General features: G+C 47.0%; 1 protein-coding gene across 1 annotated transcript in view; it reads left to right on the top strand.

Moving 5' to 3' along the window:
- The window catches only part of LOC123732149 (maternal embryonic leucine zipper kinase), a 34159-nt gene extending 21159 nt beyond the window's left edge, over positions 1–13000 (top strand). The window contains exons 14-20 of the mRNA XM_045711495.1: positions 1–72; positions 182–471; positions 4277–4385; positions 6539–6701; positions 7637–7740; positions 10118–10205; positions 11604–13000. The exon at positions 1–72 is cut by the window's left edge and continues 15 nt beyond it. Of these exons, the coding sequence (XP_045567451.1) occupies positions 1–72; positions 182–471; positions 4277–4385; positions 6539–6701; positions 7637–7740; positions 10118–10205; positions 11604–11693 (916 nt within the window). The 3' untranslated portion in view covers positions 11694–13000. The remainder of the gene's footprint in view (positions 73–181; positions 472–4276; positions 4386–6538; positions 6702–7636; positions 7741–10117; positions 10206–11603) is intronic.
- The last annotated feature ends 851 nt before the right edge of the window (positions 13001–13851 follow it).

Raw genomic sequence — 13851 nt, forward strand, 5'->3', positions numbered from 1 at the left:
GGTGATGATGATGCTGAGGACTGTTGCTATGATAACGACCTGCCCTGGGTTCCGCTCACACCCCAACAAGAGGTCAGGGGTCATCTCTCTCTCTCTCTCTCTCTCTCTCTCTCTCTCTCTCTCTCTCTCTCTCTCCTCTCTCTCTCTTGTTATCAACATTCTTGTTTCTGTCTTCCTGAAGAGAGCGACCTGTCCGTCAGCTGAAAAGAGGCGGGATCAAACGAACCACGCCCCCACTCCGAAGAAGGAGCCAATCACACACCACTGTCGCCAGGAGAGGCGGGGCCTGGAACGGACCAATGAAAACAAAGAGAACGTTGCCGTGGCCAATAAGGATGCTGATATATTTGCTTTGCCCGCCCCGAACCCCAGTAGCCAATAGGAAGGCGAATCGGCCCAATAAGAGGGTCTTGACTACACCAACCCATAATAACACCAACAAGGTTGGCAACAGGGTAGACACACCCCAAGGTAAGACAAAACACAACACGCACACGCACACACACACGACACGCACACGCACACACACACACACACACCACACACACACACACACACACACACACACACGCACAAACACACACGCACAAACACACACACGCACAAACACACACACGCACAAACACACACACGCACAAACACACACACGCACAAACACACACACGCACAAACACACACACGCACAAACACACACACGCCAACACACAACGCACACACACACACGCACAAACACACACACGCACAAACACACACGCACACACACACACGCGCACAACACCACACACACACACACACACACACACACACACACACATCCTGATTCCATTTTATTTTTTCCCAAATTCATTTTTTTCCTCTTTTTGAGGGGGTTTCTCTCCAAATCAGACTTTATTTCATTTTTTTCATAGAAAAACAACTCAATTGGATGTTTTAAGGCCACAACTATGCTAAAACGACATCAGAAGCCCACTAGATAGCAGACAGCCTTTAATCCCAGTGATCACCTCTCAATACGGAGTGTTTCTGTAGCTCACAGCCTTTTAATCCCAGTGATCACCTCTCAATACGGTGTGTTTCTGTAGCTCACAGCCTTTTAATCCCAGTGATCACCTCTCAATACGGTGTGTTTCTGTAGCTCACAGCCTTTTAATCCCAGTGATCACCTCTCAATACGGTGTGTTTCTGTAGCTCACAGCCTTTTAATCCCAGTGGTCACCTCTCAATACGGTGTGTTTCTGTAGCTCACAGCCTTTTAATCCCAGTGGTCACCTCTCAATACGGTGTGTTTCTGTAGCTCACAGCCTTTTAATCCCAGTGATCACCTCTCAATACGGAGTGTTTCTGTAGCTCACAGCCTTTTAATCCCAGTGATCACCTCTCAATACGGAGTGTTTCTGTAGCTCACAGCCTTTTAATCCCAGTGATCACCTCTCAATACGGTGTGTTTCTGTAGCTCACAGCCTTTTAATCCCAGTGATCACCTCTCAATACTGTGTGTTTCTGTAGCTCACAGCCTTTTAATCCCAGTGATCACCTCTCAATACGGTGTGTTTCTGTAGCTCACAGCCTTTTAATCCCAGTGGTCACCTCTCAATACTGTATGTTCAGTACATTGAGTTGATTCCCTACTAAAGTTGATTCCCTACTAAAGTTGATTCCCTACTAAAGTTGATTCCCTACTAAAGTTCAATACCTTCCCTGTAGCTCAGTTGGTAGAGCATGGTGTTTGCAACTCCAGGGTTGTGGGTTCGATTCCCACGGGGGGCCAGCACAGAAAAAAATAAAGTATGAAATGTATGCATTCACTACTGTAAGTCGCTCTGGATAAGAGCGTCTGCTAAATGACTAAAATGTTGTAAATTTTTTTTAAATGTAATACGGTGAGTTGATTCCCTACTACAGTTCAATACGGTGAGTTGATTCCCTACTACAGTCCAATACGGTGAGTTGATTCCCTACTACAGTTCAATACGGTGAGTTGATTCCCTACTACAGTTCAATACGGTGAGTTGATTCCCTACTAAAGTTCAAAACGGTGAGTTGATTCCCTACTACAGTTCAATACGGTGAGTTGATTCCCTACTACAGTTCAATACGGTGAGTTGATTCCCTACTAAAGTTCAATACGGTGAGTTGATTCCCTACTACAGTTCAATACGGTGAGTTGATTCCCTACTAAAGTTCAATACGGTGAGTTGATTCCCTACTAAAGTTCAATACGGTGAGTTGATTCCCTACTACAGTCCAATACGGTGAGTTGATTCCCTACGGTGAGTTGATTCCCTACGGTGAGTTGATTCCCTACGGTGAGTTGATTCCCTACGGTGAGTTGATTCCCTACGGTGAGTTGATTCCCTACGTTGAGTTGATTCCCTACGTTGAGTTGATTCCCTATGTTGAGTTGATTCCCTATGTTGATTCCCTACGTTGAGTTGATTCCCTACGTTGAGTTGATTCCCTATGTTGAGTTGATTCCCTATGTTGATTCCCTATGTTGAGTTGATTCCCTATGTTGAGTTGATTCCCTACGGTGAGTTGATTCCCTACTACAGTTCAATACGGTGAGTTGATTCCCTACGGTGAGTTGATTCCCTACGGTGAGTTGATTCCCTACGGTGAGTTGATTCCCTACGGTGAGTTGATTCCCTACGGTGAGTTGATTCCCTATGTTGAGTTGATTCCCTATGTTGAGTTGATTCCCTACGTTGAGTTGATTCCCTATGTTGAGTTGATTCCCTACGGTGAGTTGATTCCCTACGGTGAGTTGATTCCCTATGTTGAGTTGATTCCCTACGTTGATTCCCTACGTTGAGTTGATTCCCTACGTTGAGTTGATTCCCTATGGTGAGTTGATTCCCTACGGTGAGTTGATTCCCTACGGTGAGTTGATTCCCTGTGGGGGTTTTAAAGGGACTTACAGCCCCCCCACCACCACTCAGAATCAGAAGTGGCACATTTGCAAGTTAATTGTATTCTGCTAATAGTCATTTAGCAGCTTTGTGCCGAAGACTCATATTTATCTGTGTGTGTGTGGAATTATGATCACTGTCGACCCCCAAAAGTGTGCCCCATTTTTTTTAAATTATAGCTAGCCCAATGCTAACTAGCGTGGCTAACGCCATAACAGTTATTTGTGAATGAGTGGGATGCTAATGCTGTTAGCTGTTGGCCCTCTGCGTTTCAATGAGAGCGATGATAATGATGGTTGGTTTATTATGTATCCTGCTCTGTCTCAGCCTTTCACTGGATCCTGGCTTTTACCTCTGACAAATAATACAGACGATATAGAGATAGATCTATATAGATAGAGATAGATCTATATAGATAGAGATAGATCTATATACATCTATAGAGATAGATCTATATAGAGAGAGAGAGAGAGAGAGAGAGAGAATATAGATAGATCTATATATATAGATAGATAGATCTATATATATATAGAGAGAGAATATAGATAGATAGATCTATATATATATATATAGAGAGAGAGAATATAGATCTATCTCTATATAGATCTATGTAGATATAGATGGATTTAGAGAGAGATCTATTTATTTTATTTATTTATTTATTTCACCTTTATTTAACCAGGTAGGCAAGTTGAGAACAAGTTCTCATTTACAATTGCGACCTGGCCAAGATAAAGCAAAGCAGTTCGACAACATACAACAACAGAGTTACACATGGAGTTAAACAAACATACAGTCAATAATACAGTAGAAAAATAAGACTATATACAATGTGAGCAAATGAGGTGAGATAAGGGAGGTAAAGGCAATAAATAGGCCATAATGGCAAAGTAAATACAATATAGCAAGTAAAACACTGGAATGGTAGATTTGTAGTAGCAGAAAGTGCAAAGTAGAAATAGAGTTAATGGGGTGCAAAGGAGCAAAATAAAATAAATAAATACAGTAGGGGAAGAGGTAGTTGATCTAGATCTATAGATCTATGTAGAGATAGATCTATGTAGATATCTGTGAGCAGTTTTTCACTAATAATATTGATGTCACACATTCTCTCTGTGTAATTTATAACCCACCTCTCCAGTCCTGCTACAGCTGACAGCTCTGTCCAGACCAACACACCAGGGACCGTGTGTGTGTGTGTGTGTGTGTGGGTCCCTGGGCGTGTACTGTGACAGGTGTTGCTGTCTCTTTCCCTGCTCTCTGTCCCATGTGGTGTGTACTGACATGTGTTACACACTTTTCCCGTGTGTGTGTGTGTGTGTGTGTGTGTGTGTGTGTGTGTGTGTGTGTGTGTGTGTGTGTTGCAGGAGGAGGCGGCAGTACTTGCAAGGACCCGTCGAGGAAGAGACAGAGGGAGAGAGTGGAAAGAAAGGAGGAAGAAGAGATGGAGGAACTGATCTTCAGCCCAGAGAGAAGGTATGATGGAGGAACTGACCTTCAGCCCAGAGAGAAGGTATGATGGAGGAACTGACCTTCAGCCCAGAGAGAAGGTATGATGGAGGAACTGACCTTCAGCCCAGAGAGAAGGTATGATGGAGGAACTGACCTTCAGCCCAGAGAGAAGGTATGATGGAGGAACTGACCTTCAGCCCAGAGAGAAGGTATGATGGAGGAACTGACCTTCAGCCCAGAGAGAAGGTATGATGGAGGAACTGTCCTTCAGCCCAGAGAGAAGGTATGATGGAGATGCTGACCTTCAGCCCAGAGAGAAGGTATGATGGAGGAACTGACCTTCAGCCCAGAGAGAAGGTATGATGGAGGAACTGACCTTCAGCCCAGAGAGAAGGTATGATGGAGATGCTGACCTTCAGCCCAGAGAGAAGGTATGATGGAGGAACTGTCCTTCAGCCCAGAGAGAAGGTATGATGGAGGAACTGTCCTTCAGCCCAGAGAGAAGGTATGATGGAGGAACTGACCTTCAGCCCAGAGAGAAGGTATGATGGAGATGCTGACCTTCAGCCCAGAGAGAAGGTATGATGGAGGAACTGTCCTTCAGCCCAGAGAGAAGGTATGATGGAGGAACTGACCTTCATCCCAGAGAGAAGGTATGATGGAGGAACTGACCTTCAGCCCAGAGAGAAGGTATGATGGAGGAACTGGCCTTCAGCCCAGAGAGAAGGTATGATGGAGGAACTGACCTTCAGCCCAGAGAGAAGGTATGATGGAGGAACTGACCTTCAGCCCAGAGAGAAGGTATGATGGAGGAACTGTCCTTCAGCCCAGAGAGAAGGTATGATGGAGGAACTGTCCTTCAGCCCAGAGACAAGGTATGATGGAGGAACTGGCCTTCAGCCCAGAGAGAAGGTATGATGGAGGAACTGACCTTCAGCCCAGAGAGAAGGTATGATGGAGGAACTGACCTTCAGCCCAGAGAGAAGGTATGATGGAGGAACTGACCTTCAGCCCAGAGAGAAGGTATGATGGAGGAACTGGCCTTCAGCCCAGAGAGAAGGTATGATGGAGGAACTGTCCTTCAGCCCAGAGAGAAGGTATGATGGAGGAACTGACCTTCAGCCCAGAGACAAGGTATGATGGAGGAACTGTCCTTCAGCCCAGAGAGAAGGTATGATGGAGGAACTGTCCTTCAGCCCAGAGAGAAGGTATGATGGAGGAACTGACCTTCAGCCCAGAGAGAAGGTATGATGGAGGAACTGACCTTCAGCCCAGAGAGAAGGTATGATGGAGGAACTGTCCTTCAGCCCAGAGAGAAGGTATGATGGAGGAACTGTCCTTCAGCCCAGAGAGAAGGTATGATGGAGGAACTGACCTTCAGCCCAGAGAGAAGGTATGATGGAGGAACTGACCTTCAGCCCAGAGAGAAGGTATGATGGAGGAACTGGCCTTCAGCCCAGAGAGAAGGTATGATGGAGGAACTGACCTTCAGCCCAGAGAGAAGGTATGATGGAGGAACTGACCTTCAGCCCAGAGAGAAGGTATGATGGAGGAACTGACCTTCAGCCCAGAGAGAAGGTATGATGGAGGAACTGCCCTTCAGCCCAGAGAGAAGGTATGATGGAGGAACTGACCTTCATCCCAGAGAGAAGGTATGATGGAGGAACTGTCCTTCAGCCCAGAGAGAAGGTTACTGATGATGACTTGATAAAGACAGACAACAGAAAGTATCCATTCTATCCCGAGGTTAGAATGGAGGGTTTGGCTTGGGGGGGGGTCCTTGGCTCATCCCGAGGTTAGAATGGAGGGTTTGGCTGGGGGGGGGGTCCTTGGCTCATCCCGAGGTTAGAATGGAGGGTTTGGCTTGGGGGGGTCCTTGGCTCGTCGTGTTCTAGCGACTCCTTGTGGCGGGCCGGGCGCCTGCAAGCTGACCACGTTTGTCAGTTGGACTGGGGTGTTTCCTCCGTCACGTCGGTGAGGCTGGCTTCCGGGTTAACCGAGCCGTGTGTTTTTTTTAAGAATTAGAGCTGCTTTGACCTTCGACCTCTCCCGAGTCCGTTGGGGAGTCGCAGCGATGAGACAACATCCAATTGGATATCAGGAAACTTGGGGAGGAAAAATATCAAAAAAGAACCTCTGGTCTTGAGATCGTTGTCCTCCGTCCGTCCGTCTCTTAGGTCCCGGTCCTTAGACCTGGCGGGGGCGTCTCGGGGGACAGCGGCCAGAAGAGGAAGGGGCGGTAAGGTATTCGGCAGTCTGGAGAGAGGGCTGGATAAAGTCATCACCATGCTCACACCCAGCAAGAGACGAGGGCTACGGGACGGACCACGCAGGATCAAGGTACATATATATAGACACCCCCTATAGGACCAAGGTATATATATATAGACACCCCCCTATAGGACCAAGGTACATATATATAGACACCCCCTATAGGACCAAGGTACATATATATAGACACCCTATAGGATCAAGGTACAATATAGACACCCCCTATAGGACCAAGGTACATGTATATAGACACCCCCTATAGGATCAAGGTACATATATATAGACACCCCCCTATAGGATCAAGGTGTATATATATATATATATATAGACACCCCCTATAGGATCAAGGTGTGTTATATATATATATATATATATATATAGACACCCCCCTATAGGATCAAGGTACATATATATATATATATAGACACCCCCCTATAGGACCAAGGTACATATATATAGACACCCCCCTATAGGATCAAGGTACATATATATAGACACCCCCCTATAGGACCAAGGTACATATATATAGACACCCCCTAAGGACCAAGGTACATATATATAGACACCCCCTATAGGATCAAGGTACATATATATAGACACCCCCTATAGGATCAAGGTGTACATATATATATATATATATAGACACCCCCCTATAGGATCAAGGTACATATATATAGACACCCCCTATAGGACCAAGGTACATATATATAGACACCCCCTATAGGATCAAGGTGTATATATATATATATATATATATATGACACCCCCTATAGGATCAAGGTACATATATATAGACACCCCCTATAGGACCAAGGTACATAAAAAACCCCCCTATAGGACCAAGGTACATATATATAGACACCCCCCTATAGGATCAAGGAACAATCACTCAGTCTTACATAAACTCAAACTGACTCTCTCTGTCTCTCTCCCTCGTCTGTCTGTGTGTCCCCCCTCTCTCTCTCCCTCCCCCTCTCTCTCTCTCCTCTCTCCTCTCTCTCCAGGCCCAGTATAATGTAACATTGACCAGTCAGACCAACCCGGACCAGGTGTTGAACCAGATCCTCTCCATTCTACCGGAGAAACACGTCGACTTCGCACAGAAAGGGTGAGCGCCCGCACACAGTGCCAGCCAGGCCCCTCCCTCAGAAAGCCAGGCCCCTCCCTCAGAAAGCCAGGCCCCTCCCTCAGAAAGCCAGGCCCCTCCCTCAGAAAGCCAGGCCCCTCTCTCAGAAAGCCAGGCCCCTCTCTCAGAAAGCCAGGCCCCTCTCTCAGAAAGCCAGGCCCCTCTCTCAGAAAGCCAGGCCCCTCTCTCAGAAAGCCAGGCCAGGCCCCTCTCTCAGAAAGCCAGGCCAGGCCCCTCTCTCAGAAAGCCAGGCCAGGCCCCTCTCTCAGAAAGCCAGGCCAGGCCCCTCTCTCAGAAAGCCAGGCCAGGCCCCTCTCTCAGAAAGCCAGGCCAGGCCCCTCTCTCAGAAAGCCAGGCCCGGCCCCTCTCTCAGAAAGCCAGGCCCGGCCCCTCTCTCAGAAAGCCAGGCCAGGCCCCTCTCTCAGAGAAAGCCAGGCCTGGCCCTCTCTCAGAAAGCCAGGCCAGGCTCCTCTCTCAGAAAGCCAGGCCAGGCCCCTCTCTCAGAAAGCCATGCCAGGCCCCTCTCTCAGAAAGCCAGGCCAGGCCCCTCTCTCAGAAAGCCAGGCCTGGCCCCTCTCTCAGAAAGCCAGGCCCGGCCCTCTCTCAGAAAGCCAGGCCCGGCCCCTCTCTCAGAAAGCCAGGCCCGGCCCCTCTCTCAGAAAGCCAGGCCCGGCCCCTCTCTCAGAAAGCCAGGCCCGGCCCCTCTCTCAGAAAGCCAGGCCAGGCTCCTCTCTCAGAAAGCCAGGCCAGGCCCCTCTCTCAGAAAGCCAGGCCCGGCCCCTCTCTCAGAAAGCCAGGCCCGGCCCCTCTCTCAGAAAGCCAGGCCAGGCCCCTCTCTCAGAAAGCCAGGCCAGGCTCCTCTCTCAGAAAGCCAGGCCAGGCCCCTCTCTCAGAAAGCCAGGCCTGGCCCCTCTCTCAGAAAGCCAGGCCAGGCCCCTCTCTCAGAAAGCCAGGCCAGGCTCCTCTCTCAGAAAGCCAGGCCAGGCCCCTCTCTCAGAAAGCCAAGCCTCAGTCCCCATCTTTCTTTCTTTCAGCTTTTCTTCCCAGTCTCTCCATCTTTCTCCCTCGGCTTTTCTTCTGTCTCTCCATCCATCTCTCTCAGCTATTCTCTTCTTTACCTGAATATTATTTATCAGAATCACCTTTATTCAACAAGAGCATTTACATATAAAAGGAATTGAAGTTAAGTGGTGCTGACATGGTCTAACAATGGACAGAATACAATACACAGAATATAGACAGTAGAATGTTCCCTTTAAACAGAATACAGATGAAGGGATGTTCCCTTTAATAAACAGGATACAGATGGAGGGATGTTCCCTTTAATAAACAGAATACAGATGGAGGGATGTTCCCTTTAATAAACAGAATACAGATGGAGGGATGTTCCCTTATAAACAGAATACAGATGGAGGGACGTTCCCTTTATAAACAGAATACAGATGGAGGGACGTTCCCTTTAATAAACAGAATACAGATGGAGGGACGTTCCCTTTAATAAACAGAATACAGATGGAGGGACGTTCCCTTTAAACAGAATACAGATGGAGGGACGTTCCCTTTAAACAGAATACAGATGGAGGATGTTCCCTTTAATAAACAGGATACAGATGGAGGGATGTTCCCTTTAATAAACAGAATACAGATGGAGGGACGTTCCCTTTAATAAACAGAATACAGATGGAGGGATGTTCCCTTTAATAAACAGAATACAGATGGAGGGACGTTCCCTTTAAACAGAATACAGATGGAGGGACGTTCCCTTTAATAAACAGAATACAGATGTTCCCTTTAATAAACAGAATACAGATGGAGGGATGTTCCCTTTAATAAACAGAATACAGATGGAGGGATGTTCCCTTTAATAAACAGAATACAGATGGAGGGATGTTCCCTTTAATAAACAGAATACAGATGGAGGGACGTTCCCTTTAATAAACAGAATACAGATGGAGGGACGTTCCCTTTAAACAGAATACAGATGGAGGGACGTTCCCTTTAATAAACACAATACAGATGGAGGGATGTTCCCTTTAATAAACACAATACAGATGGAGGGATGTTCCCTTTAATAAACACAATACAGATGGAGGGATGTTCCCTTTAATAAACAGAATACAGATGTTCCCTTTAATAAACAGAATACAGATGGAGGGATGTTCCCTTTAATAAACAGAATACAGATGGAGGGATGTTCCCTTTAATAAACAGAATACAGATGGAGGGATGTTCCCTTTAATAAACAGAATACAGATGTTCCCTTTAATAAACAGAATACAGATGGAGGGATGTTCCCTTTAATAAACAGAATACAGATGGAGGGACGTTCCCTTTAAACAGACTCCGCTCTTCTCCCCAGCTATACTCTGAAGTGTCGTACCCAGGGGGACTTTGGGAAGGTCACCATGGCTTTTGAGCTGGAGGTGTGTCTGCTGCACAGACCTGAGGTACATATTGATTACTACTGATCAGGTTATTGATGGTTAGTGCTGGTTATTGACCAGCCGTTTGCTGCCACAGTGGATCACGTTATTGATTACTGAACACCCAGCAGGGATCACGTTATTGATTACTGAACACCCAGCAGGGATCACGTTATTGATTACAGACACCCAGCAGGGACCACGTTATTGATTACTGACACCCAGCAGGGATCACGTTATTGATTACAGACACCCAGCAGGGACCACGTTATTGATTACTGACACCCAGCAGGGACCACGTTATTGATTACTGACACCCAGCAGGGATCACGTTATTGATTACAGACACCCAGCAGGGATCACGTTATTGATTACAGACACCCAGCAGGGATCACGTTATTGATTACAGACACCCAGCAGGGATCACGTTATTGATTACTGACACCCAGCAGGGACCACGTTATTGATTACTGACACCCAGCAGGGACCACGTTATTGATTACTGACACCGAGCAGGGATCACGTTATTGATTACTGACACCCAGCAGGGATCACGTTATTGATTACAGACACCCAGCAGGGATCACGTTATTGATTACTGACACCCAGCAGGGATCACGTTATTGATTACTGACACCCAGCAGGGATCAAGTTATTGATTACTGACACCCAGCAGGGACCACGTTATTGATTACTGACACCCAGCAGGGATCACGTTATTGATTACAGACACCCAGCAGGGATCACGTTATTGATTACTGACACCCAGCAGGGATCACGTTATTGATTACTGACACCCAGCAGGGATCACGTTATTGATTACAGACACCCAGCAGGGATCACGTTATTGATTACAGACACCCAGCAGGGATCACGTTATTGATTACAGACACCCAGCAGGGATCACGTTATTGATTACTGACACCCAGCAGGGATCACGTTATTGATTACTGACACCCAGCAGGGACCACGTTATTGATTACTGACACCCAGCAGGGATCACGTTATTGATTACTGACACCCAGCAGGGATCACGTTATTGATTACAGACACCCAGCAGGGATCACGTTATTGATTACAGACACCCAGCAGGGATCACGTTATTGATTACTGACACCCAGCAGGGATCACGTTATTGATTACTGACACCCAGCAGGGACCACGTTATTGATTACTGACACCGAGCAGGGATCACGTTATTGATTACTGACACCCAGCAGGGATCACGTTATTGATTACTGACACCCAGCAGGGATCACGTTATTGATTACTGACACCCAGCAGGGATCACGTTATTGATTACTGACACCCAGCAGGGATCACGTTATTGATTACTGACACCCAGCAGGCATCATGTTATTGATTCTTAGTGCTGGTTATTGATTATTGATATTGATGGATGATTGATGCTGTGTGTTGTAGGTGGTGTGTGTGAGGAGACAGAGGCTGAAGGGAGACTCCTGGGTTTACAAACACCTGGTGGAGGACATTCTCTCTACTTCCAGCATCTAGACGTCACTACTTCCTGTTGATGTCACATCCTGTCCACGTCCAGCACTTAAAGCAGGTGTCTTGAACTAATTCCATGTAGGGCAGAGTGTCTGCAGGTTCACTCTTCCCTTGTACTTAATTGATGAATTAAGGTCACTGATTAGTTAGGACCTCCCCTCACCTGGTTGTCTAGGACCTCCCCTCACCTGGTTGTCCAGGACCTCCCCTCACCTGGTTGTCCAGGACCTCCCCTCACCTGGTTGTCTAGGACCTCCCCTCACCTGGTTGTCCAGGACCTCCCCTCACCTGGTTGTCCAGGACCTCCCCTCACCTGGTTGTCCAGGACCTCCCCTCACCTTGTTGTCTAGGACCTCCCCTCACCTGGTTGTCCAGGACCTCCCCTCGCCTGGTTGTCCAGGACCTCCCCTCGCCTGGTTGTCCAGGACCTCCCCTCACCTGGTTGTCCAGGACCTCCCCTCACCTGGTTGTCCAGGACCTCCCCTCACCTGGTTGTCCAGGACCTCCCCTCACCTGGTTGTCCAGGACCTCCCCTCACCTGGTTGTCCAGGACCTCCCCTCACCTGGTTGTCCAGGACCTCCCCTCACCTGGTTGTCCAGGACCTCCCCTCACCTGGTTGTCTAGGACCTCCCCTCGCCTGGTTGTCCAGGACCTCCCCTCGCCTGGTTGTCCAGGACCTCCCCTCACCTGGTTGTCCAGGACCTCCCCTCACCTGACACAAATCAAAAAGTAAAATAACTAAAACCAGCAGATATCTGCCCTCGGTGGAATGAGTTGGACACCTGATCTAGAAGCACAGATCTGGGAACAGTCTCCATTTCCTCAACCTTAACTAGTGTAACTATAACTAGTAGGGGGGGGGGATCGACATGGAAAACTGACCTGAGATCAGTGTCACGTTTTATAAGATTACAACTTCCTGTCTTTTACATGTGACATTCCTTTCCTCCTTAAACATGTTTCCTTTTAAGTGTGTCACGTTTTATTTCCTCCCCCCTGATTCAGTAGCAGGAAGGAGTTTTGAGGTGTTACGAAATCATAGACCTTTTTAGCTTCACAGAATAATAGTTTACTGAAAGCATGAATTCTTTACAGAATAACAGTTCAATGAAAGCATTAATACAACTTTGTTTGTTTGTACATATACCAGTAATAGGATTCCCAATTTACTTGTTTCTCTATCATGTCTTTTACTTTTGTAGGAGAAATGTTGTTTTAACTATATAGTATGTTTTCTGTCTGTACGAGATGATTTATGTTAATAACGCTTTGTAAAGGAACAAAATAAATGGAGTTTGAAGAGAGTTTGTGTTTGTGTTGACTTTTCCTGGAGAGATGCCCTCCTGTAGGTTTTCACTCCAACCCTGTTCCTGGAGAGATACCCCTCCTGTAGGTTTACACTCCAACCCTGTTCCTGGAGAGAAACCCTCCTGTAGGTTTTAACTCCAACCCTGTTCCTGGAGAGATACCCCTCCTGTAGGTTTTACACTCCAACCCTGTTCCTGGAGAGATGCCCTCCTGTAGGTTTTCACTCCAACCCTGTTCCTGGAGAGATACCCCTCCTGTAGGTTTTAACTCCAACCCTGTTCCTGGAGAGAAACCCTCCTGGAGGTTTTAACTCCAACCCTGTTCCTGGAGAGATACCCGTCCAGTAGGTTTTAACTCCAACCCTGTTCCTGGAGAGATGCCCTCCTGGAGGTTTACACTCCAACCCTGTTCCTGGAGAGATACCGTCCAGTAGGTTTTAACTCCAACCCTGTTCCTGGAGAGATGCCCTCCTGTAGGTTTTAACTCCAACCCTGTTCCTGGAGAGATGCCCTCCTGTAGGTTTACACTCCAACCCTGTTCCTGGAGAGATACCGTCCAGTAGGTTTTAACTCCAACCCTGTTCCTGTTAAACCTACAGGAGGGTATCTCTCCAGGAACAGGGTTGGACAGCTCTGAAATGGACAATATAATACAGATTACTATCATTGTAGAAATATTAAACTAGATGGGACTCACTGTGTAGAAATATTACACTAGATGGGACTCACTGTGTAGAAATATTACACTAGATGGGACTCACTGTAGAAATATTACACTAGATGGGACTCACTGTGTAGAAATATTACACTAGATGGGACTCACTGTGTAGAAATATTACACTAGATGGGACTC

Source organism: Salmo salar, unplaced genomic scaffold (assembly GCF_905237065.1).
Source record: "Salmo salar unplaced genomic scaffold, Ssal_v3.1, whole genome shotgun sequence".
Taxonomy (NCBI): domain Eukaryota; kingdom Metazoa; phylum Chordata; class Actinopteri; order Salmoniformes; family Salmonidae; genus Salmo; species Salmo salar.